This window comes from Ogataea angusta, assembly GCF_019207475.1.
Source record: "Ogataea angusta isolate 61-244 chromosome Unknown 61-244_NODE_12_length_299177_cov_91.812086, whole genome shotgun sequence".
NCBI lineage: Eukaryota > Fungi > Ascomycota > Pichiomycetes > Pichiales > Pichiaceae > Ogataea > Ogataea angusta.
The window spans coordinates 275,030-299,177 of record NW_025065226.1 but is presented as its reverse complement, the minus strand read 5'-3'; the positions used below and the strand labels follow the sequence as shown (position 1 = coordinate 299,177).

Here is a 24,148-nt window from a genome sequence, read left to right as displayed (position 1 = left end):
AGCGTCTATACTGCTCATCTTATACCGCTGACTGGTCATGTACGCGGGATCCATGAACGACTCACAGACGCCGAGAAACGTCGAGCTGGATCGCGTAGCGCCGTGACAGCAGATCACGACACCCCACGCTATCACTGCGCATCCCAGAGTCTGGAAACCTCTGAAGCAGCATACTTGCCGGGTAGCAGAAACCCAGATAGCCCAGGTAGAAGCTGCTGCCCACCCACGAATATGTTCGGGAACTCATATTGAGGTCTGTCAGAATACACATCATAGGCAAAATGTACCAGTCGATTTTTCTCACAACTTCTCAAACTCTGGATCTAACCGGGATTTTTACGACTCGCCAGCTTTCTCAGAAACCATGAGGATATCACGTCAGTGATCTATTCCTAGAACCTTGTATTCTTGAAACTAAGTAGCTTACAACTGACAGTGGAGAGAAGTCGACTCCATCGTTTTTGGACTTTAAGATATAATGAGAATCTTGCCAAGGTATCATATGATTCGATGAGATGATGCAAATATCAGGGATCTCCGACTGCTCAGAGTAGTCTACTTCCTTCTCGCTCATGTCGAGTACCGGAAAAATGGATTCTCCTTATCGGTCAGGTCCGCAAACTCGATGTTCTCTATCCTGCCTGCCTCCTCTGCAATTTCAGGATGCTCTCTAAGCATCTTTTCGTTTTTGCGGTTTCTGCGTTCATACTCCCACCAGATCAGGAGCAAGAAGACCAGACCGGCGGAGTAGGAGACCACAATGGCGACTTTCCCCCCGTAATAGCTAGGTGCCTGAGAGTCGATAAAGGTTTGGGGGCCAATGATCATTCCAGCACAGTAGCCAATCAGGAAGATTGCGTCCATCACAGCTTTTTTTGTGGTACCTCCCGTGTTACTTGAAAAGCACGACAGGCATTGCACCATACTAATGGGGTTTAACTCCTGAAGATAAAACCCTGCCAGGCCCACTTTGTTGTTCCCGTTGGGCCATGCGAGCATACATGCAGCCGCAATACAGATCACAGTGGAAAACACCGAAATGAACATACGGGAGTTCCACACTTTCTGACAGCTCCAGACAAATAACGGATTGCCAAGGAACCCAATTGCACCTGAGGGCAGGTTCATGAGCATCGACTTCGAAACGCTGAATTCAAAGTCGTCGTTCAGTAAAATGGAACCAAAGGATCCCATGGAACCGGACGGAATGTCCGAGGAAACGCCATACCAGAAGTAGTACCAGGTGACCACGTCCGTCAGCGCCTCCTTAATCTGATGCATTTTGATCTGCTTCGAGCCAAATCCTTGCTGGTTTCCTCTCAGCCTCTCAACGAGCCTTGCCTTCTCTTCGTCATCGAGAAACCACGCCTTCGACGGGTCATCTGGAACATAGAGAACAAAAGCAATGCCAATCACCATCGAAACCGCTCCTATGATAAACAAGTTCAGTCTCCATGGCTCTACCTTGTATGAATCCGCGTACTTGACCATGGCATAACCGATCAGTTCAATTTAGTTGCGGCCCCACTGCAAAACCAAGTAGTACTTCTCAGGAACTGCTCATCTGCTTTGTAGTACTGACCGGTGATCATAACCATGGCAGGGTTTATCGATGACTCAAGCATTCCCAGAAGTACCATCAAAGCGGCGTATGACCTACACGCGTCGTGAAGAATTAGGATCAGCGACCAGAGGACAAATGTGCAGTCTTGACCAAGGGAGACCTCTGCAGCAGCATCCTAGGAAAATGCGGAGGTCGTCCATGAATACATATCCCTTCCATTTTTAGATCCTCTTTGATCCCTAAAATGGCTGAGGTGCTCAATGCAGACTTGTCCATGTACAGACCAGAACCAGAAGCAAAAGAAAGCCTATTTCAGTACTGTAATCTTTCCATCCACCTTCTGTGCCACAGCCAGTTTCATGGCAAGGTCTACATCAGTTGTGATCTCAACGTTGTGACCATTCGCACTTGTGATGGTGGCTATGACCTCATGTGTGTTCAGCTCATGGGAGAATCTGCTCACCTGTCCCGTGGTCACTGCCACGTCTTTCTCAGAACCCATGATGGTAACGGAAAAACTTGGCACCTTATATCGGCCGCATATGGGTGACAGCTTTTGCTTATCTTGAATTATGCATGCATACCGTGCTGATTTTTTAACGGACACCTTGAGCCTGGTAAATCATTGTCGCCACTCGTAGCTGTTACTGAAGCTTCATCTGAGGTCTGGCACCTCTCTACTTCCCTGAGTCACCTGTCCAAGCACCAGTTATCGGAAACGAGGTTGAAAAATTGTACCTTTTCGGAGTGCATGCGACTTTCCCATATGGGTAAATTTCTTCTTTCAGAAACTAATCAGATCAAAGATTTGCAGTCCTGTAGTCCAGAAATGCAAGAGTTGGAACGGGACTTGTGAAGAGATGGAGACGCCTCGATCAAATTTATTCAGCGAGTATTACCTCTAGTGCTAATTCATCTACTGCTTCAATGAAACGGTTAGATAGAATTTGAGAGCAAGCGTCTGACTGACATTATAAATAATAAGAGACGAGATGATGCTAAGTCACAAACAGATCCCCGTGCTCAAGCTCAGAGACACTTCTGACGCCATTTGGCTGGAGAAGTCTCTCTCCCATATACCTCATGATGATAGCGAACGGGGCAATCTCCCATCCAATGCTATATTGTCTTTCTACAAGCAGCCAGCTGGTACAAGCCAGCCTTAAAGGTAAGATGCCGCAGAGTTCTGCTCGCTATCTGCTTCCATCTGGTTCTTATTGCGAGCAATTTAGAGCACTCTGCAAGTTTCCCACAGTCCCACACGAAACTGGCACGTGCTTGTACTTGCTCGTCTCTACTCCAACACCCCAGTATTCGTCGGTGTCATCCGGTTTGCCAAATCCGCCTCCCCCCGGGGTCAACACCTTCACGATGTCTCCTTGTCGAATTGCAATCTCAGCAAGTGACGGCAGCTGGATCCACTGAATCACGCCGTTGCCTCGATTTCTTCCCAGATAGTTCTCTCCCTTCTTTCCGTTCTCTCCTCCGTAAACACCCCACGGCGCAAAAACGCGACGTTGCGTAACCAGAGACACGTGCACTGGGGAGCTGAACTGAATCTCTCGAATGAGACCGTTGCCGCCGTTCCATTTGCCGCGTCCACCACTGTTTTCGCGAATACAGTACTGGCGCAGGAGACAGGGATACCGTTGCTCAAGTATTTCTGGGTCCGTGATCTTGGTGTTGGTCATGTTGGTCTGCGTTCCCGAAAATCCGTGGAACCCAGTCCGAATGCCGTCTTTATCGACTATACCAGCGCAGTTGCCTTGTCCAATCGTTTCGGTGTATCCAAACCCCTTAATGAGCTCACCCTTTTCGTTTTCACCACCTGATCCGAAGTTGAGACCGTTCATGCATCCTCCCGTGGCTGAGGTTGCACCGAACGCCTTGAAGAGACAATCGGTAACCCTTTGAGATGTCATACCATTACCGGCACAAACAGCAGCGAATTTACTTGGGTTGATTAGGGAGTTTTCCGGAATGATAAGTGTGCACGGGTCCAAGCAGCCTTGATTCAGCGGAATATCAAGATTAACCAGACATCTAAGAACATAAATGACTGCAGATGCCGTGACGGACTTTGGGGCGTTCAAGTTGCTGTAGGATTCAAGGGATGTTCCCGTGAAATCAAACACCGCGGACCCGTCTTGTGGGTTGATGTCAATTCTGACCTGCACTTTTGTTCCATCGTCAAGGTAATCCACCGCAGTTAAGGGCAGTCGGTCAGCATTCTCGCTTGCAAACTTCATTAAAAACTTCCGAACTCCCATTTCAGCAGTCTTTTTGACATTTCGCATGTAAAATAGAACTGTCTCGCTTCCGTACTCGTTGAACAGCTCCTTCAAAAGATTAATGCCTCTTTGATTGGATGCAATTTGAGCTTTTAAGTCTGAAATGTTATCATCAATGTTTCTAGTTCCGGAAACGCCATACTTTCTAGGTGCCACGTTGAAGTGATAGTCGAGTCCTTCGTAATCCAGTTTTCCCTTTTCCACAATCTTCCATGTTTCAATGTTGACGCCTTCCTCGTAGATCTCTCTGGCGTAGGACGATGATGAGCCAGGAGAGGAACCACCAATCTCCGAATGGTGTGCTCTAGCCGCAACCACAAACTGAATTCTGTTCTGGTAAAACACTGGAGAAATCACTGTAATATCAGGAAGGTGAGTTCCTCCGACGCTAGGAGAGTTTGTGCAGAGAATGTCGCCTTCGTGAAGGTCATTCTTCCAATACTCAAGCTGATACTTGATAGCGCTGGACATCGAGCCAAGATGGACCGGCACATTGGGAGCATTCGCTGTCAAGTTTCCCTCATTGTCAAATAGAGCGCAGGAGAAATCCAATCTTTCTTTGATGTTGGCACTCACAGCGATTTTTTGTAACGTGCGCGCCATGTCCTCTGCAATGGACATGAATCTATTGCTGAAAATTGAAAGCTGGATAGGATCGATATAGTCCGTGCTGATTTGGATTTTAGATTCCACATTAACGTCCAAGACAACATGTCTCGGAAGAATGGTGGCAGAAGCATCGGGGGTCACCACTATGGTTTGCGTCTCATCTAGAATAAGTGCTGGGCCAGCCACCACAGTTCCAGGAGCTAGTTTCTCCAAAAGGTAAACCTTGGAGTCAAGAACGCCTTCGTCAAAAACAATAGCAGTGGTTTTCTCTTCAACTGCTGATTTAACAATAACTTTTTCCACTGAGTCGTAGTCTTTATACGGAGACCTTTCATTGGATTCATTGGACGTATTACCAGTGCTCCTGACTCTAACATCAGTAATTAGAACAGGCTTGTCGTAATCATTAAAAGCAAACTCCCTTTCGTGTGTCTTATAAAACACGGACAGAAAATCGTCGTCAGCTGGCCGTGCAACCATGATTTTGGTATCTGAGCCCTTATAGCCCATGTTGAGGTAAACAGTCGAGGACACAGTCGCTGGATCAACACCTTGGGCTTCCAGCTCCATGAGAGCTTTTTTCTTCAACTTGTCTGCCTCTCTTATCAACTCATTTCTGGTGAAATCAGAGTATACTTTTGCACAAGGAATCTGCTGCTCGTTGACCACATCTGCCAAAAATATACCGTACGCGGATAAGATTGAAGAGTGCCTATGAATAAGCACCTTCTTGATCTTCAGAATTTTTGCAATTGACGCTGCGTGTTGCCCTCCAGCACCACCAAAAGAGGCCATAGAATGAGCAGATGCGTCGTGCCCCTTGGCTTCAGTCAGCTCTCTAATTGGCTTTGCCATTTGATAGTTGGCGACTTTCAAGAATCCAAGCGCAATTTCATAAGCAGTCTTGGGAAAGCCTGGATTGTCTCTATTGATAGTGTGAGCTAGCTGCTCAAACTTCTTTTTGGTGATGGCATAGTCGAGAGGTTCATTCTCGCCCGGTCCAAAAATCTTGGGGAAAAATTCAGGCAAAATTCTTCCTGTGAATAGGTTAGCGTCAGTCACCGTCAAAGGTCCACCTTTCTTGTAGCATGCGGGACCCGGATGAGCAGAAGCAGATTCTGGTCCAACCTTGAACACACCATTGACGTATTCAAGGATGGAACCGCCTCCAGCTGCAACAGTGTTGATATCCAGCTGTGGAGCAGCAATGTTGATCCCAGCAGTAATAGACTCAAAGGAGAATTCAAACTCGCCAGCGTATCTCGAGACATCTGTTGAAGTTCCACCCATATCAAATCCAATCACAGGAATTTTGTTGTCGCGGTCGTAACATGTCTTCGCCTCACCAACAACGCCTCCAGCTGGGCCTGAAAGCAACGAACGGAGTCCTGAAAAGTTTCTCCAGGAGCACAGCCCACCATCAGATTGCATGAACTCGACTCTTGTGTGCTTCTCAAAGCCTGGCTCAAACCCAGCTAAGAAGCCGTCAATGTACTTCTTCACTATAGGAGTCAAATAGGCATCGACAACCGTTGACTGGCCTCTGGGAAGAGTTTTGATGACAGGTAGCAGTTCATGAGAAAGCGAAATGTTTCCAAATCCAAGACTTTTCGCAATCTCGCCAGCTTTTTTTTCGTGCTCTTGATAATTGTAACCATGTATGAAGACAATGGCAAGGGAATTTATTCCTTGTTCTTTCAATTTCAGAAGATCACAAGTCAATTTCTCAGTGTCCAAAGGCTTGATAATTTCAAACACTTCTTTCGTTTTACCCTCAACGTATCTTTTACTGTCCAACAGATCGCGTGCATCATAGCCAGTTGGGTCAACCAAGAATGCTGGCATAGTGACACGCTCATCTGCTTCAACAACCTTTTCGAAAAGAACACCAGGTTTCACAATGTTAAGCGCAAACAGGTCAGGTCTCGACTGGTCTCCAATATGAAGCAGATCTTTGAAACCCTTGGTAGTCACTAAAGCGCATCTTGACCCTTTACGTTCCAGAAGGGCATTGGTGGCCACTGTGGTTCCAAGCCGAATAGATGAGATAGAGGAAGTATCAAGGAGTTGGTTTCTGGGTATAGATTTGCCAGAAGTTAGTTCCAGAACTCTTCTGATACTTTCAATGTTTGCGTCTTTGTAATTTGAAGGATCAACCGACAGAAGCTTGAACGTGCCTTCCTTTTTCCCGTACTTGTAGATCACGTCGGTGAAGGTTCCACCACGATCAATAGCAATACTGATACCTGATTCACTAACCGTCATGATGTAGATGCTGAAGAGCTAGAAATTATTCCTGTATGAGCTGGCCCGTTTAGTATATTTAAGCAGATAAGGCTGATATAGCTAAGATAAGAAGGCAGCTCGTGACGAGCGGAAAACAATGGCGCCGCGCGGGTTAATCGTTTTTTTTTCAGGGCAGGTCGAGACGAGCTAACGCGATCGTTGTAAACAAATTTCTTTTGGTTATTCAGATAACCGACTAACATTATCCAGTCGCTTTATCTTTTGCTTCCCCGGATCAACAATGGGTATTTTAAGTTGACAAATTGTCCTCCATCGCTAAACAACTATTCAGAATGACTTCGACCGATTTGCCTGAAAAAGATGCTTATTTAGCAGTTACCACTCAAAAATCAATTGTTGATGATCCTAGTGCAGACAAAGCTCTTCAATTTCTTGCTGAGCACGCTGGCAAGTTTGAAGAGCTTACTCCGGCCGAGGAAAAATGGGCGATTAGGAAGACCGATCTAATTTTGCTGCCAACACTCTTCTTCACTGCCACCATGGGTGCCGTTGACAAAGTCTCTCTTAGTACGGCCGCCATATTTGGATTCAAGACCGACAACAACCTTGTTGGACAGCAGTACTCCTGGCTGGGGTCTATCATTTTTATTGGTTCTCTTGTCGGGATGTGGCCGATGTCTTATCTATTGCAAAGGTTCAGAATCGGCAAAGTTATTGCTTGCTGCTCGATAATCTGGTCCGCGTCTACTCTTTTGCTATGTGCCTGCCATGAATTTATTGGCCTTGCTACGCTGCGCTGTCTGATGGGTCTTGTTGAGTGTGCGATCGTTCCCGGTTGCTCTTTGATGATTGCTGGGTTTTACCTGAAAACGGAGTCCCCGCACCGCACAGCATTCATTTTTATGTTTGCATCGTCAGTGATCAACGGAGCTCTCTCAGCTCTTGCCACAACCTTTGGCAGCGCAATACCTACTTGGAAGTACATCTACGTGCTGGTCGGTTCTATCTCGTTTGTGTGGTCCGTCGTTATCTTTTGGTTCCTACCAGACTCTCCAATCAACGCCAAATTTCTGACCGAGCGCGAGAAGGTGTTTATGGTTAAGCGTATTGCTGATAATGCCACTGGTGTTGAAAACAACATGTGGAAATGGGAGCAAGTCAAGGAGGCATTTTTAGACGTGCGAGTCTACTTGATTATGCTTTTCAACTTTGGCATCAACATTCCTAATGGTGGATTGAGCACTTACAACTCCATCATCATTAACAATTTAGGCTTCACTCCTGTCAAGTCTGCTCTCATGGGTATTCCTACAGGTGTGATCGCTTCTATTGCCACTTTCTTCTTCACCTGGCTTGGTGCCCGCTGGAAGAACAGAAGATGCTTGGTCTCCATTATTTCCTTGATTATTCCACTGATTGGGTCTATCATTCTCTACGCAGTTGACCAGACAAAGGTCGGCCCTCAACTCTTAGGACTCTACCTGATGTACTTCTATTTTGCACCATATGTTGTAATGATGTCCTGTGTTCAAGCAAACACTTCCGGAAGCACCAAGAAATCTGTCACATATGGCTTCAACTACCTTGGTTACTGTGGAGGAGCTATTACTGGCACACAGACGTTCAGGAGCAACCAGGCACCTAAGTACACTGGCGGATTCATTTCGATGATTGTGGCCTATTGTGTCTGCATACTATTGTCTGCTCTCTACTGGGTCACGTGTGCTATCATGAACCATACCAAGAGAAAGGCTCTTGAGAATATCCTGAAGACGCGCTGGACGTGTCCATCGAGGGTGTTGAGGACGAGAAGATGCTGGACTACACAGATAGACAGCAGCATCACTTTTTCTATACTACGTAGTTTTATGTACAGTTTCTTATTTCAACTTTATGCGGACATTGAAAATTTACAAATTTCTCAGCTCGTCTCGAGCTTCTTGTTTTTTAAATTCTTATCTTATCGGTACCACATTATTTCTCATCATAAAACTAAAAATATAAGAGGTGTCTTTGCTCGAATTTGACATCGTTTACATGACCAGCCCTAAATCCTCTGTTCTGATTGTTGGTGCTGGCACCTTTGGCCTTTCCACCGCTCTTCAACTACTCCGCAAAGGCCACAAAAATGTGACCCTCCTTGACCCGTACGCAATTCCCTCCCCGCTTGCTGCAGGCAATGACATCAATAAGATTTTCCAGTCAACAGTCAGTGACGAGTTTTACTCTGAGCTAGCTTTGGAGGCTTTAGAACTGTGGAGATCTGATCCTGTATACCAGCCAGCATTCCACGAAGTAGGCATAGTTTACGGTGCTACGGGAGATGCTGCTGTTGCTGAAATCAACCAACGCTACAGCCGTCTTAATTCCAAAGGAGAAGAAATCCAAAAATTGGAAACACCGGGAGATTTTGCAAAGTTAATTCAGTGGAAAGGAGATCTTGCAGATGACCTCAAATCTTTGGACCTTGAATCGAGATTCAAAAATTGGAAGGGGTATTTTCAAAAAAATAAATGTGGATGGACGTTTGCAGCATTGGCTCTGAATAATGCCTGGAAAGAATGTAAAGAGAAGGGGGCTCACTTTTTTCGGGATGCTGCTGAGGAATTGCTCATACAAGGGCCCAACTGTGTGGGGGTTCGCACATATTCGGGCGCAATATTGAAAGCTGATCGTGTCGTGATATGTGCTGGAGCAAACTCAACAAAATTACTCAACTACAGAGGCCAACTGCTGGCCAAATGTTGGACTGTGGGTCACATCAAGCTCACCTCGGACGAGGCTAAAGCATTGAAACACTCACCCGTTCTTTTGAACCTAGATGAAGGTTTCCTTTTTGAGCCTGACGAAAATGGAATCCTAAAGTTTTGCAACGAGTTTCCAGGATACATAAATCAAGATGGAACGGAAAATATATCAGGGCCACTTTATCGCGACCAAATCCCTGTCGAGGCTGAAAAGCAAATGAGAGGGTTTTTAAAGCAGGTTTTTCCCCAAATCAGCACGCGTCCCTTTGATGCCGCCAAGATTTGCTGGTGCACCGACACGCCTGATCGTCACTTCCTGATTTGTGAACACCCTGACTTGAACGGCCTCATTCTAGCAACGGGAGATTCCGGACAAGGATTCAAGTATATGCCTATAATTGGCCATTACATATCCGACCTTGTCATGAAAGGTGAGTCGGGATTACCAGAAGTCCATCGCAAAGCATGGAGGTGGAGACCAGAGTCAGCCGAGGGAAGAGATATTTACAACCTTCAGGGGCGGTTTGGCGGTTCAAACAGAGTTAAGGATCTCAGTGAGTTGAGCGATTGGACAAACTGATAAGCTGATTTATGCTAGACTCAATGTGCATGCTTTTTCTCGAATCATATCTCTCCAACGTATGTGGTCACACCCCAAATCTTTCTCCTTCCAAACGCTCGTAACAACGGAACACGCTGTTCGGACACTTCCAAGCTCTCTCGAATTCTGCAGAGTGGTGAATGCGTTCAGAACAAACCATCTATCTTCGTCTGCCACAGTGGATACAATGCCTATGACAAACAACGGCCACAGCAGAGACATGTAGATGTCGGGGAGGGACCTCATCAGCGTCACGATACGTTTAGAAATCTGCTGAGTATCCGCGTGTCTCTTATAGAATGATTTAGAGACCCTTCCGTTGTGCTGATAAAGAGCCTCCAAGTCAATTCTAGCAAACAAGTATATGATAGCCGTTAGCCGTTTTATCTCGGCAATAATTTCAATGTAGTGTACGTCCTCATCACTAACTTCTGGAGTTGATTCAAATTCCTGGCAGAGCTTTTGAATTTCTCGGTGCAGATGTTCGCGTCTGATCCAAACCTCTGACTCGATTGCATCGCGACTCGCTTGGGAGGTTTCCAGTTCTAGGTCCTCATAGCATTTACCGAGCATGGAAATTCGATGAATGATTGAAATCAGATACGCACTGCAACCAAGGACGAGATCGATTCGAGTATCGCCGTCGTTGCGAAGAGTTTCCAGGTGAGGGTCATCGAAGATGGGTTGCGGTAGTCTTGGAAGAGACATGGAAGGGCTCGAATGGTTTCCTCCGACCCAGGCTGTTTCGCCCATCACCTCGTGGCTGATAAAGTACCTGGTAAAAAATTTAGACAGCGGATTCTCGTTATTGCGCATTCTGGTTTCCTTCAGTAGCTCCTTTGCCTGTGCAAGGTGCGTAGTCCATTGAGCTCCAGACCCGCAGTTCGAGGAAATCTCCTTGAAACAGAGCATTATGATGGTCGCAAGAACTTCATCCAGGTTATGTATATCTCCAATGGCGTGCGGAAGTTCTCCTAGCACCTGCTTTGTGTAGATGTCGGATATTTCTTCAAACTCCTTTTTTCCCAAAAGAAACAGCTGGTATGCGCTAGCAGCTAAGACCGAGTTGAGAACCATTGCTGATCCTGCAGCCAGTGGAACTATTAGGTAAAGGTAAGGGTTTGTTTCCGGGTTCAGCTTGTACCGGAACGAGTCGATTGATTCTAATGGATGTGACGAAAGCTTGGATTTTTCTGGATAACACACACAGACGGGGCAAATGGAGTTGATGAAGTATAAAAGAAGCTCACGTTCTTGGGGATCCAGGTTAGCAAGCGATGACTTGTTCTTAGGTTCCAGCACAAACTCGCTAGGCGAGCCTATTGAATAGGGATACTCGAATTCCTGTAATGCCCCCAAAAGAAAAGCGTCTTCCGACGGTGTGGGAAAAGTGCTAGGAAACGAGTGTGATACCTGCGGGCTGCGAGGTTGTTTAGGAGTTTGGGCAGGTAAGCTCGCTATTTCGTCATTACGCTCCAAAATGTTGTTAAAGTCCTGTTTGGTAATATTAATGAATAAGGTTTTGGTGTTTTGCAAGGGTGGCCACGGTACTGGTTCTGCTGCTACGCGCTGACTAAGAGTTTGTTCATGATCATCGATCACGTTTTCGATCTGTTGCTGCTTAATCCTTTTGTACTGTTCAGACCGACCGAACGCGATCCCTCGCTCAATTGCATCCTGTTCCCAAACAACTCTCTGATTGTATGTGCAAGGTCTGTCTAATCGCGCGCAGTTATTGCATCGCGGATGGGTTTCTTGGGTTAGATCTCAAATCCATCACTTACCGTCACATTTCACCCGCCTCTGGCGACAAGTTAAGCAGCCCTTGCGGCTTCGCTTATCCCTAGGCATTTGGGATGTTTTGCGATAGAGACTTGTGGGGAAGAGATTAAGATAAAGATTATAACTTTTCTCAGCTCGTTTCGACCTTCCAAAATTTGCCCAGCATTTTGATAAAAGTTTCGCAGCCTTTATCTGTCCCTCCCGATTCAGGAAACTCCGCTACTCACGTGATAGGTCTTATCTCGGCACAATATTTTTCCTTCATGTCCATTACACAGCTCTTTCCTGACGCCATCACAGACGGCGAGGGAACCACTTACATACCGCTTAAAGGCTCAGAGTACGCAAACAGCAATAGCGAGCATTTGTTCACCGCGAAACACTACGATTGGCGCGACGATTTTGTCAACAACGGCTATGTCGTGATCAAAAACGCTATTCCGCGAGACCGCGCGCTGGAATACCAGAAAGAAGTGTTCCAGCTGGTAGCCACATTTGCCAGCGTTGACTTTGACAATCCCGCCTCTTGGACACCAGAAACCCTGCCCTCTGTGCCGGGCAATATCTACAGCGGCCACGGACTCAACCACGAAAAAGTGTTTTGGGACGCACGGCTTGAGCAAGGCGTTGTCGACACATTCGCGCATCTTTGGGGTACCGATCAGCTTCTTGTGTCCTACGACGGCTTCAATGTCACACTTCCCGTAGAGCGAACCATACAACCGTGGCCGCATTTCGACCAGTCGCCGTATAAAAAGGGCCTGCACTGTGCGCAAGGAATTATCTGTTTGAGCGACCACACACCTTCTGACGGCGGTCTAGTGGTCTACCGGCGCTCGCATCTTTTGTTTGAGGAGTTTTTCCAGACTTTTCCTGACTGGGAAAAAGACGACTACGTCGAGCTGACTCCTGAGCAGCTGGCGTGGTTCACAGAGCGCGGATGTGAGGAGTTCAAGATCTCGTGCGAGGCGGGCGACCTCATTATTTGGGACTCGCGGACGTGCCACTGGGGAAAACCTCCGACGGAAAAAAGTGAGCACGTTCGCACGGTCCTGTATGCATCGTATGCTCCGGCGCAATTTGCGTCGGCCGAGTTTCTGGAAAAACGTAGCAGGCTCTTCTACGCTGGTGAGGGAACCACGCACTGGACTCACACAAACCTGGCGTCGTATTCAGCACCTATTCCTGCGCTGGCCGACAGAAATACGCCCAGTAGTCCGCCAGAGCTTTCCGACAGGCTGCTGCGGCTGGCCGGTATAAAAAGTTACTAATTCCGCAATATGATTTTTTTTCTCCTTATCTAATGTCCAAAGAAAATACATCCGTCACGGTCGAGGAGGTCGCGGCCGTCGGCCACGGCGACCCTGTGCTGGCCCGCAAGCTGCGCCTTATCAATGATGCCATTGACGAGATTGGCTTCACGTGGTACCATTTCCAGCTATTCTGCATCGCTGGCTACGGCTACGCGGTGGACTCGCAGCTGGAGCTCATCCAGTCGTCGGTGCATTCGTACGTTGCGCTGCAGTTCGGCGCAGACTACCCCACAGATACCCAGACCACGTACGTGGGGTACGTTCTGGGCGCGCTTTTCTGGGGTTTTGGCGGCGACCTAATCGGCAGAAAGCTCGCGTTCAACACGTCGCTGATACTCGCAGCGCTGCTGGGCTTTGCTACCGGCGGCATGAACTCGTTTGCCACGTACTGCATTTTCAACGCGCTGGCCAACTTCTGTGCCGGCGGCAACCTCGTCATGGACGTCACCGTGTTCATGGAGTATGTGCCGTTCAAGTGGCAGTTTCTCAACACCATGATGGCTATGTGGTGGGGAATCGGACAGACGGTGAATAATCTTGTTTGCTGGGGGTTTCTGCCCAACTATAGCAGCGGCTGGCGGTACGTGTGGTACACCAACAGCGGGATTATTCTCTTTTGCGGCCTGCTACGGCTTTTTGTGCTGCGGCTGGACGAAACTCCGAAATTTCTGGTGTCGACCGGCCGCGACGACGAGGCCGTGCAAGCCCTGCAGAGAATTGCCCGCAAGTACAACCGTCCGTGCTCGCTCACGCTGGACCAGCTGCAGGCGTGCGGCGAGCTTTGCTCAGATTACTACTCGCCACAGCAGGGCTGGCAGCCGGCCAAAATGCTTGCTGCCGTGAAGGAACACGTGCGGATCCTGTACCAGAACAAGATCGTCGCCTACTCCACCACGTCGCTCATGCTCTCGTACCTGCTTGTTGGCTTCTCGTCCAGCATCTTCTACAATTTCCTCTACATCTACATCCAGTCGCACGGCGGCAACACGGCGGCGCCAAGCCACATCGTGTACAGAAACTCGACTCTGTCGTATATGACGGCGATTTTCGGGCCAATCTTCTCGGCAGTGCTCGTGAGAGCTTTCGGCAGACGCTACACCATGCTGTTTGGCGGCGTGGCCACCATGGCCATCATGTTTGGGTACACGACCGTGCGCACGCCGGCCGGCGACGCTGGCTTTTCGTCTGCTACCAATTTCTTCATGAACGTGTACTACGGCTGTCTCTACGCGTACGCGACAGAGATCTTTCCGGCACAGGCGCGCGGCACAGGAATGGGGCTGGCGTCTGTCCTGGGCGCCATCGGGGGTGCCCTGTCCCCTGTGGCCTACCATTTCGGCGAGAGTTCTGGCACCTCAGTTCCTATCTGGCTGGCGGGCGCGCTTTTTGGCGTGCTTGGCATTTTGGCGGCGTTTTACCCATTTGAGCCTTCTGGCAAGGGCCTGAACCTGGTGCGGCTAGGAAATAGAAGTGAGGTAATTTAAAGCTTAATACAGCAATTAAATTTCGGAGTTCGGGGCAGATGCAAAGAAGCTTTCATGCACCGTCAGAAATTATAGCAAGTGCTACCACATGATGTCTTTTTCCGTTTAACGCCTGAAATGGCGGACTTAAAAGTCTAAAGCCCAGTAGCTAAATCTCCCGGGCCCTATATAAGGTCCTGTTCTCCACTGATCCTCTCTATCATGCCACCTAAGTTCAACTCGTTCAAGTGGGACACGATTCCGCAAGAACTCTACACTCGGTTGGGAAAGTCCGGTCTCCAAATCTCCAGAATCGTCCTGGGATGTATGTCCTACGGCCGCAAGTCGTGGTTCGACTATGTGCTGGAAGACGAGGACGAGGTGTTTGAGATCATGAAGAAAGCTTACGACAGCGGAATTCGCACCTTTGACACCTCCTGCAACTACTCCAACGGCTACTCTGAGATTCTTGTTGGAAAATTCCTCAAGAAATACAACATCGACAGACGCACGGTCGTTATCTTGAGCAAGTGTTTCTTCCCTCCTAACGAGTCCGATCCAGACACAAACATCCTCATCCCCGGAACGGCCGAGGGTTCGGAGTACATCAATCGAATCGGGCTTTCCAGAACCAATATTCTGGACTCTGTGGATAAAAGTATCGAGAGACTCGGCACCCACATCGACCTGCTACAGGTGCATCGGTTCGACGTGAACACCCCGATCGAGGAGACAATGGAGGCTTTGCACGATGTCGTCAAGTCTGGCAAAGCAAAGTACATCGGAGCCTCTATGATGAGAACGTACCAGTTTGTTGAGATGCAGAACGTTGCCGAAAAGCACGGCTGGACCAAGTTTATCTCCATGCAGAGCTACTACTCCCTGTTCTACAGAGAGGAGGAAGACGAGATGATCGCGTACTGCAAGAAAACAGGAGTTGGCCTTATTCCGTTCTCGACGCTCGCCGCAGGCGTGTTGGCCAGACCGTACGATAAGATGTTTAACACTACGACTCGATCCAGCGCGGCATTTTCGGCTAGGATGTTCAGATTGAACGAAGTCACCGACAAGGACAAGCTGCTGCTTTCCCGAGTCGAGGAGCTGGCTAACAAACACGGGGTGAAAATGGCCACTGTGGCCATAGCCTGGTGTCTGGCCAAGGATCACAATCCTATTCTGGGGCTCAACAAGGTCGAGAGAGTCGACGACGCATTAGCCGCTCTCAAGCTGAAACTGACCGATGACGAGATCGCGTACCTTGAGGAGCCCGACGTTTCCCGGAAGCTACCTAACTTGTACCGCTAAAATCAAAACTAAATTATAAATCCAATTAATATTTAATCAATATATTTAAATAACGTATATTTTTAGCTCCACAGCAGAGAAAGAAATTTATATATGCCCTTTGGAGGAACGTCGTTCTCCGGTCTGGTCTTGTAGTCTTCCATCAGGGCTGGAATGATGATGTCCTTGAGGTCGATCTGCGGAGTGCGTCTGGTGATTTTCCAGGCGAGGTAGAAAATCACAAACAGCACTGGGGAGCAGTACGCAGACACAAACGTGGACGTTTGCCAGTTTCCGTGGAGAAAGGTGGTGAAACCGCCAGTCACCAGAAGAATGACCGATGCGATAAGCGAGATCCATGCTCCGGCAGGCGCGATTCTGTTCGTGTACGGAAGATCGGATCTCTTGTATCCTTGGACTTTGAGTGCCTTGTTCATTCTGATGTGGCAGATGGAAATAAGAATCCAGCCCAGCAGCAGGTTCGACGAGGTGATGTTCTGGAACCAGCTGAACACTGTGGCTGCCGTGCTGTCGATGCTCATATAGGACAGCGCCAGGAACAGCAAAGCCAGGGCGACACCCACAAACGGAACGTTGAGTCTCTTGTTGGTCTTCAAGAAAATTTGGGGTGCCTGCTTTTTCGCAGCAAGCGAGAACAGGACCCTGGCAGAACTGGTGATACCGGCGTTGGCCTCAGACCACGCAGAGGTGAGGGTGAGGGCGTTGACCACGTGGGGAAGCACCTTGATTCCGCCTCTTTCGAACGCAACCACGAACGGCGAGTGAGCTGCCGTTCCGTCGCTCACGGCGATCTTTTTGTCGTTGTATGGCACGATCAGGCTCAACACGAAGACTGCCACCATGTACAGAGAGACGACTCTGTACAGGATTCGTTTGGCGGCGCGAGGGATGTTTGTGCGCGGGTTTTTGGTCTCACCAGCCAAAAGCGCAATGCCCTGGACTCCACCATACGAATACACAACCGACGACAGAGCAGCCCAGAAACCAATGAACTTTCCTATGTTGCCGGTCTTGACAAACTCTGCAAACGGGCCAGGGTCTTTCCAGTAGTGGAAGCCCAGTCTTTCCTGGCCCTTGACTCCTCCCAAGTCCAGCACTAGACCAGCTAGCACGAGCATAGCAATGAGAGCGATTTTCAGCAGCGCAAACACAAACTCGACTTCTCCGTATATTCTGATCGAAAACAGGTTGGTGGCGGCAATGGGAACTGCCAGAACACTGATCCACACAGCAGGACTGAGGTTGCTCCAGTACTGGATGATGAGGGCTGCGGAAACAAGGCCTCCCGGAAGAAGGTGCTGCCAGAGCGAAAGGTAGCCATACGCAAAGCCGACGGCCTCGTCAATGAAGATCTCGGAGTGTCTGATGGTGGATCCCGTCAGCGGAGCCAGAGCTGCCACCTCGGCAAAGGCGATCTGGTTCAGACCCACGATGGTTCCAATAAGGGCGTACGCAATGAGGATACCGACGGGCCCTGTTTTGGCAAGTGTTCCTCCACTGCTGAGAAATAAGCCTGTGCCAAAAACACTCACCAGAGCAATCATGCCGATGTGTCTGTCTTTCAGGGTCCTTTTCAAGTGCGTGTCGTCGACCTCGAAAAGCTCACTGGCCGAGTCTTGAGGCCCGATGCTGACGGTCTCGAGGTTGGCAACAGATTTTCTGTCTTCTTCGCTGTTGTCGAAGTTGGCTTTGGACATGATGGGTAGAGACACAAGCCGTCTGAGCTGACCAATTTATAATCTCAGGGAAGTGTCACAGCCATGGATCCACAACAGCCACATCTTCGACGCAGATTTTTTTGCAGCATCCAAACGGCATTTTTTTGACAGGGTTTCGGTAGGAAGAGCTATTCACAGACGGACGGTCCCCTCTAGGGAGACATGGCCTGATTGTCCTCGTGCCGAACCGTCTTGGTGTTAGATCCTCCTCGAAGCCGTCCCTCGTCCCTGTCCGTCGCTCAAATTTACTGGTGTGGCTACGGAACGCCGTTTGCAGCCGCTGCCCCATCTTCATTCTGTGCTAAATGGCAACTGGGGCGCGATTATATCACGACTCGTTGATTTATCCAGCTTCGTATCCTCCTGCATACGCGCATGCACTGCCCGACAAACGCTGAAAAATTCTGTGAAATTTATTCTCGAGCCAGCGAAAATGACCCAGGACCAGCTCGAGCCGGTCAGGCCATGGCATGTTCTGCACAGAGAAAAACACGTCGTCTACCTCTGCGGTAAAGGAACACAACACAGCAAGGCCCCGCTGCTGCTGAACACCATGTTCGCGGCCAAAGGTCTAGATTGGGAGTACCGGCTCCTCGACACAGACGACGCCGAGGCCTTTGGCAAGATGCTCGCCTCGGGAAATATGATCGGCTGTGCGGTCACTATGCCCAACAAGGTGACTTTCAGCTCGCTCGTGGACCAGCTGACCGAGGACGCCAGAGTTGTCGGATCGATCAACACTGTTTTCGCGCGAAAAAATTCCGGAACCGGCCAAGTAGTGTATGTGGGCGCCAACACGGACATCATCGGGGTCAGAGACTCGTTCCTGTTCAACGAGACTGCAAGAACAAAGTGTCAGGAACTGCGGCCCGGTCTCGTGTATGGCGCCGGCGGAGCCTGTCGAGCGGCAATATATGCGCTCCACACGTATCTCGGGTGCCCCAGAATTTACGTCATCAACAGATTTGCTCACGAGGTGGAAACTGTGGCTAAGAGTATGAAGGAGAACGGATTTGCAGGTGAAATTGTCCATCTGAGCACTCCGCAAGAGGCGCGTCGCGTAGAGTTGCCAAAATTCATAGTCTTGGCGGTGCCGAACGTCAAGCCTCAGACAGCCGAGGAGAAACTGGCCAAGGCCACACTGGACGTTTTCATCGAGTCCGGCAAAGGATCCGTGCTGGAGATGTGCTACCACCCAATCATCCGGACCCTGTTGTACGAGGAGTTTGAGAAACAGGGCTGGAACGTCATTCCAGGCTGGGAAGCCGTGATATACCAGGGCGCCGCACAATTCGGCTACTGGACAGGAATACCTATGGAGGAAACTCCTGTCGAGCACGCCTCGCAGACTCTCCGTAAAAATCTAGAAAATGTTTAGTCGTTAAATACATTATGCGCTGATAGATGATGATTTGGTGATGTCGGTAGGGAGCACCTCGACGTCGGACTCCTCGACACCTTCGATTTTTCGTTGCTCGATCACAGACATGGCGTACTCGCGGGCTCTCCACGCAGGCACTCCGGGAGTGAACAGCAGTCCGACATCTTCGACAGGAACGTTCGACGTCTCCGGGTAGAAAAGGTAGAAGATGATGAGCGTTGCAACGACTCCCGAGCCAAAGAAAAAGAACACTCCGTATGCGTGCATGCTGTTCACCATGTTCCCTGTGAATCTGGCGAAGATGAATGCCCAAAACCAGTTGGAAGTGGCCGCACACGCCTGAGCAAAAGTCCTCACGCTCTGGTCAAAAAGCTCTGACGAGTACACCCACGGGATTCCAGACACCGAGATCGAGTACGCAATACACCAGATGTAGAACATGGCCATCGTGGCCTTTCCGCCGGCGTCCATGCCTGCATGAGAGGTCGGATCTGCGATCTTGATGTAAGCTCCGATGAAGAAGAGACAGAAAATGCAGATCGGACAGCCGATGAACATCGACTGTCGACGGCCGAGCGGGTCGATCAGGAAGAAAGCCCAGAACGTCGTCGCCACACCTTTCAGCACGCCAAAGAGACCGGTCGACAGCAGCGCCGACGAGGTGCTGCTGGCACCTATAGCACTGAACAGCGTAGGGCTGTAGTAATTCACCGCGTTGATACCGGACGTGTTCTGCAGTATGAACGTGCTTGTGGAAAGCAGCAGTCTGAACCTGAGGTTTTTGTTTGTGAACATTGTTTTTATCGGTGCGAGAAGACCGTCTCCAACCTTTTTTTCTGCCTCCTGTGCCTCGGCGAGCAGATTGCCCGTCTCGTACTTGAGGTATTCATCGTTCGGTGGCAGTTTCCGGAGATATGACAACGCTTCAATCCCCTTTTCTATCTTGTGTTTTTGGAAGTACCATCTAGGAGTCTCCACGATGAAGGCCAGTCCAATCATAAATATTCCTGCAGGAATCAATTGCACGGCAATAGGAACCCGCCATTTTTGGTCACCGTGCAGATGCTTATTTGTTCCGTAGTTGATGAAGTATCCCGCAATACCACCTACCTGCCACGAAAGCTCATAGAGTCCAACGAGACGGCCTCTGATGCTCGGCGGTGCGATCTCCGCAGTGTACATTGGAGCAATGTTGCTGATGCCTCCTATGCCGACGCCCAGGATGGTTCGTCCGGCGTACAGCGGCGCAAGCCCCGTTGTGCCGTTCGCGCCCAGCTGGATGGCAGATCCCATGATGATTAGGATCGAGGCGATAATAAGACCGATTTTTCGTCCTCGGTAGAAGTTCACGGGATATATGAGCAGAGACCCAAAAAAGGCGCCGACATGGAACAGGGAGATGATGTTGGCCTTGACGGTTGTCACTGTGGACTGGGACATCGACTCGAAGCCGAACTCCTCCTGGAACGAGTCCAAGACAATAGTCCCGCTGATAAATCCTGAGTCATATCCACAGAGAACAGCGGCCCACGACGCGAAGATCGCGCAGCGGTACAGCCTGTAATTGTAGATGCTCTGGGGAATCACCACGCCCTCTTTCCTCTTCTCGCCTTTTCGTCTGAACTGTTTCGCGTCGAACATGGCGAGAATCTTTGGACAAATAAAATTTGTCTTGTCTGAAAAGTTCCTCGGGAGCCACAAGGAAGAAGGCGGTCGATTGAGAATAGTACCAGATTATGGACGATTACGTACGCGAGCGTATACGGTAGTTACAGACGGCCAGCTGGTCGCTTTGGCGGCTGAGGACGCCAAATCGCTACGCTAGCTCGAGATCTGGAGCTCCGTTACCGGCGGCACTTGCAGCGTGTGGGGAAAAATTTTCAGCACATCCGTGCACAGACAAGAGCACGGTGCAAAGGAACGAGACGTTATTAATTATAGTAGCTCTGTCTGCTTGGCAATTGCCGTTTCCATAGCGCTGAGAAAGGCTGGAACCAAATCTGGGACCTGGTGTCGTGACAAAGATGCTGATAATTGTTTTGCAGTCTAATTAGTGAGTTGACCATGTGGTGTATTGACTGGAATCTGCACCCGGTGCATATGGCAGAATTCGTATGCCGTTTGCGTGTTGGCTGCTCCAATCTCGGCAGACATTTGATCTCGGCTCCTGATATTGCAAGGCTGAGTGGGGGCGATATAGTACTTTGGCCTCGAAATGCTCAGCTGATTCTACCAGAGACACATCATTGTAAGGTGAGGCTTTGCAGTTGTAATCTGTAAATTGCGCAAAACGAAATTTATTTTTTGCGTATTACAGGAGTCAGCGAAGATTATCTGATAGATCACAGCGCACTGTAGCCTGCTTTGATCGCACAACCAATCTGGACGTACACCTGCAGACATTTACCCGTTGTGCTGGGGCGGGTGAAATGCGACCAAAGTGGAAGCAGAAGTTCAACTAGAAGGTGCAGCTGGCCAGATGGACCATGAGACTACGCTATTATGATTATTTTGCTCATTTCTCCTCGGAGCGGCCGAGAAAAGCATGGTGAAATTTCCGCCGAACTTTTTTTGCTGGCGTCGCCGTACGATTTTATTCGCTAACTTGCATATCTTTTCCATCTAAGCATCAGTATTAGGAGGCCGTCCAAGCGCACAACCAGATGGGACACTGATGCAGGCAGAATTTCCCCGTTATTGCACATAACCCCTGTGCAATTGTAACTTGTTTTTGACGCGCGAGCTATGAAGTCGGGGCTGTAAATCGCTGTGCTTGTGTTTTCCAAGCACGGCGATCAGTGGCCGAAACAATAAAACGAAACTCGTTTCTTTTTGTGAGACCCTGAAGTGCAACAAATGGAGCAGTACGGGGCAAGAAATTTCTCAAGTCCTGTGGCAATTGTCTAGGAGGACCAATGGTGTGCTCCTGCTGCAACTCTTGAATGGACGCATGCGACAGCCCAACAACATCACGTTAGACCTCAAACCCAAATTATCGTAAAGATCAACCTGTATGCATGTCATATGTACGCACAAAAGTGCTTAGAAAATATCGGAACTTGTACGTTTCCATCCCAAGTGAGAACTTTTCGTGCTTGGCAGATGGCTATAAAAAGACGGGAGTATCGAGCCTTCCCCTTCAACCATGGCAGCACCATCCACCGACTCGCAAGAAAAAGCTAGCAAGGCTAGCAAGGCCAGCTCCGAGCTCGACCCTGAAACCGTCGAGCTGAGCAGGTCTGCCTCGGAGACCTCGAACACGCCCAGGGGCAAGAAGCTCATCCTTGCCGCCTACTTTGTGCTTGTTTTCGCAGCTTTTGTTGAGACCTTTGCCGGCGACTCCACGTCGGGTCTGGATTCCTATGCCACGTCCAATTTCAACGCCCATGCGCTGATTTCCACCGCCGCCGTCGTCTACAAGATCACCGCAATTATCTCGTACCCTATTATGGCCAAGCTCAACGACCTTTTCGGCCGCAGTGAGGGTTTCGGCTTTTCTGTCCTGGTGTACACCATGGCCTACGTTCTTTACGCCGCATGCCAGAACGTGCAGACTTACGTCTGTGCAGAGATCCTGTACGCTGTTGGAAAAATCGGGTACCGGGTGTTCCAGCAGGTGTTCATCGCCGACACGTCTTCGCTCATCAACCGTGGTCTCATGTCGCAGCTTCCTGACGCCATTGCCGCCGTGCCTTCTCTTTACGTCGGATCCGTCATCCAGGACGCCTTTATCGAGCACTCCACCTGGAGATGGGGCTACGGTATGTGGGCCATTGTCATGTTTGTGTCCTGTCTCGTTCTGACCACCATGATGTACATTGTCGACCGCAAGACCAAATCCACCGGCCACGAGAAGATCATCAAGTCGCTCCAGGACCTGCCCGAAGGAAACTTCTTCAAAAAGGCCGGATACTACCTGTTTGTCAGACTGGATATCTTTGGAGGCATTCTGATGGCCGTTGGACTCGTGCTATTTTTCATTCCACTCACATTGACCGGAACGTCCAGTCCGTACAAATGGCACGAAGCTAAACTCATCGCGCTGCTGGTTGTCGGGTTCGTCATTTTCTGTCTGTTCTTGCTGTGGAACACCAAGTTTGCCAAGTTTCCGTTTGTGCAACACCAGGCTTTGCTGCAAAGAACCACCTTGCTTGCCTGCGTCATTGTTGCCCTGGACTGGTGCGAGAACTCTGCCTTCTCCACGTATATGAAGACCGTGCTCCAGGTGTCCAACTACGTGACCGTTGGAGAGGCCAGCAGAATCGACAACTCGAAAAAAGCGTGTCTCCAAATCTTCAGCGTGGTGGGTGGACTCATGATGAAGTACACCAAACGCTCGAAATTGTTCGTCACCTCGGGAATCGTGCTCCTTTACTTGGGACACGTTCTGCTGGTGTACTTTGTCAACACGGGCGACGGAATGGCCGCCAAGCCGCTTCTGTACATGGCTGAGGTGTTTATTGGTGCAGGCAGAGGATTCTACCAGTGCGCGATGCAGGTGATTGTGCAAGCTGTGGCCGGCCGTCACAACATTGCCATGTCGACCGCTTTCTTCCTTGCGTTCAGCTCTATCGGCTCGCTGATCGGCTCTGCCATCGCAGGCTCGATCTGGAACACCGTTATCTTGTCCAAGCTCAACAAATACCTCCCAGAAGACTCCAAGAGCAATGCCACCAAAATTTACAAGAGCATCAAGGTGGCTCTCAAGTACAAGAAGGGAACCGAGGAGAGAGACGCCATTGCCAGGGCCTACCGCGAGACGCAGCAAATCATCGGATGGGCCACTGTTGGCGTCATCACCCCTATGCTCATTCTGATGCTCTTTGTCCACAACGTCCAGCTCACAGATAAGGCCGATGTGTACGAGGACGACACTGTTTCGGAGCCAGAGTCTGTTGAAGACGTCAATGCCAAGGTCGCCGAGGAGAAAGAGGTTACTCAGGGACCAACGAGGCTGACGATGAAACAGGACATTCGCCAATCGTTGAGCAACTTCAGAAAGAAGCCTCTGAAACAACAGATCTTGGACGCTATTGGAATTTAATCGGCTAGGGAACGGTTTTGTCAGTAAATAGATCGAGCCGAAGAGGTTTGGTTTTAATCAATGCATAACTGCTTAAGAGAGTA

The 24,148-nt window shown here is 49.4% G+C and overlaps 15 protein-coding genes across 15 annotated transcripts; 7 read left to right on the top strand and 8 right to left on the bottom strand.

The window, feature by feature from the left end:
• Positions 1-570: 570 nt before the first annotated feature.
• On the bottom strand, positions 571-1,491 carry KL928_005140 (uncharacterized protein; the record flags this gene model as incomplete). The annotated part of the gene is made up of 1 exon (XM_043205917.1): positions 571-1,491. The coding sequence occupies one exon, from the start codon at positions 1,489-1,491 to the stop codon at positions 571-573; it is 921 nt and encodes a 306-aa protein (XP_043057727.1).
• A 380-nt stretch (positions 1,492-1,871) lies between these two features.
• On the bottom strand, positions 1,872-2,615 carry KL928_005139 (uncharacterized protein; the record flags this gene model as incomplete). Its single annotated transcript, XM_043205915.1, has 2 exons — positions 1,872-2,178; positions 2,602-2,615. 2 exons carry the CDS (start codon positions 2,613-2,615, stop codon positions 1,872-1,874), a joined length of 321 nt encoding a protein of 106 aa, XP_043057726.1.
• Positions 2,616-2,778: 163 nt separating this feature from the next.
• KL928_005138 (uncharacterized protein) lies at positions 2,779-6,729 on the bottom strand (the record flags this gene model as incomplete). The annotated part of the gene is made up of 1 exon (XM_043205914.1): positions 2,779-6,729. One exon carries the CDS (start codon positions 6,727-6,729, stop codon positions 2,779-2,781), a length of 3,951 nt encoding a protein of 1,316 aa, XP_043057725.1.
• A 314-nt stretch (positions 6,730-7,043) lies between these two features.
• KL928_005137 (uncharacterized protein) lies at positions 7,044-7,557 on the top strand (the record flags this gene model as incomplete). The annotated part of the gene is made up of 2 exons (XM_043205913.1): positions 7,044-7,345; positions 7,530-7,557. The coding sequence occupies 2 exons, from the start codon at positions 7,044-7,046 to the stop codon at positions 7,555-7,557; spliced, it is 330 nt and encodes a 109-aa protein (XP_043057724.1).
• A 56-nt stretch (positions 7,558-7,613) lies between these two features.
• On the top strand, positions 7,614-10,038 carry KL928_005136 (uncharacterized protein; the record flags this gene model as incomplete). Its single annotated transcript, XM_043205912.1, has 2 exons — positions 7,614-8,396; positions 8,719-10,038. The coding sequence occupies 2 exons, from the start codon at positions 7,614-7,616 to the stop codon at positions 10,036-10,038; spliced, it is 2,103 nt and encodes a 700-aa protein (XP_043057723.1).
• Positions 10,039-10,047: 9 nt separating this feature from the next.
• KL928_005135 (uncharacterized protein) lies at positions 10,048-11,910 on the bottom strand (the record flags this gene model as incomplete). Its single annotated transcript, XM_043205911.1, has 2 exons — positions 10,048-11,777; positions 11,871-11,910. 2 exons carry the CDS (start codon positions 11,908-11,910, stop codon positions 10,048-10,050), a joined length of 1,770 nt encoding a protein of 589 aa, XP_043057722.1.
• Positions 11,911-12,104: 194 nt separating this feature from the next.
• On the top strand, positions 12,105-13,112 carry KL928_005134 (uncharacterized protein; the record flags this gene model as incomplete). The annotated part of the gene is made up of 1 exon (XM_043205910.1): positions 12,105-13,112. One exon carries the CDS (start codon positions 12,105-12,107, stop codon positions 13,110-13,112), a length of 1,008 nt encoding a protein of 335 aa, XP_043057721.1.
• Positions 13,113-13,144: 32 nt separating this feature from the next.
• Positions 13,145-14,638, top strand: KL928_005133 (uncharacterized protein; the record flags this gene model as incomplete). The annotated part of the gene is made up of 1 exon (XM_043205909.1): positions 13,145-14,638. One exon carries the CDS (start codon positions 13,145-13,147, stop codon positions 14,636-14,638), a length of 1,494 nt encoding a protein of 497 aa, XP_043057720.1.
• A 201-nt stretch (positions 14,639-14,839) lies between these two features.
• On the top strand, positions 14,840-15,922 carry KL928_005132 (uncharacterized protein; the record flags this gene model as incomplete). The annotated part of the gene is made up of 1 exon (XM_043205908.1): positions 14,840-15,922. One exon carries the CDS (start codon positions 14,840-14,842, stop codon positions 15,920-15,922), a length of 1,083 nt encoding a protein of 360 aa, XP_043057719.1.
• Positions 15,923-15,984: 62 nt separating this feature from the next.
• On the bottom strand, positions 15,985-17,619 carry KL928_005131 (uncharacterized protein; the record flags this gene model as incomplete). The annotated part of the gene is made up of 1 exon (XM_043205907.1): positions 15,985-17,619. One exon carries the CDS (start codon positions 17,617-17,619, stop codon positions 15,985-15,987), a length of 1,635 nt encoding a protein of 544 aa, XP_043057718.1.
• A 454-nt stretch (positions 17,620-18,073) lies between these two features.
• On the top strand, positions 18,074-19,018 carry KL928_005130 (uncharacterized protein; the record flags this gene model as incomplete). The annotated part of the gene is made up of 1 exon (XM_043205906.1): positions 18,074-19,018. The coding sequence occupies one exon, from the start codon at positions 18,074-18,076 to the stop codon at positions 19,016-19,018; it is 945 nt and encodes a 314-aa protein (XP_043057717.1).
• A 12-nt stretch (positions 19,019-19,030) lies between these two features.
• KL928_005129 (uncharacterized protein) lies at positions 19,031-20,662 on the bottom strand (the record flags this gene model as incomplete). Its single annotated transcript, XM_043205904.1, has 1 exon — positions 19,031-20,662. One exon carries the CDS (start codon positions 20,660-20,662, stop codon positions 19,031-19,033), a length of 1,632 nt encoding a protein of 543 aa, XP_043057716.1.
• Positions 20,663-20,837: 175 nt separating this feature from the next.
• On the bottom strand, positions 20,838-21,175 carry KL928_005128 (uncharacterized protein; the record flags this gene model as incomplete). Its single annotated transcript, XM_043205903.1, has 2 exons — positions 20,838-20,999; positions 21,113-21,175. The coding sequence occupies 2 exons, from the start codon at positions 21,173-21,175 to the stop codon at positions 20,838-20,840; spliced, it is 225 nt and encodes a 74-aa protein (XP_043057715.1).
• A 589-nt stretch (positions 21,176-21,764) lies between these two features.
• Positions 21,765-22,045, bottom strand: KL928_005127 (uncharacterized protein; the record flags this gene model as incomplete). Its single annotated transcript, XM_043205902.1, has 2 exons — positions 21,765-21,924; positions 22,002-22,045. 2 exons carry the CDS (start codon positions 22,043-22,045, stop codon positions 21,765-21,767), a joined length of 204 nt encoding a protein of 67 aa, XP_043057714.1.
• Positions 22,046-22,166: 121 nt separating this feature from the next.
• On the top strand, positions 22,167-24,065 carry KL928_005126 (uncharacterized protein; the record flags this gene model as incomplete). Its single annotated transcript, XM_043205901.1, has 1 exon — positions 22,167-24,065. The coding sequence occupies one exon, from the start codon at positions 22,167-22,169 to the stop codon at positions 24,063-24,065; it is 1,899 nt and encodes a 632-aa protein (XP_043057713.1).
• Between the last annotated feature and the right edge of the window lie 83 nt (positions 24,066-24,148).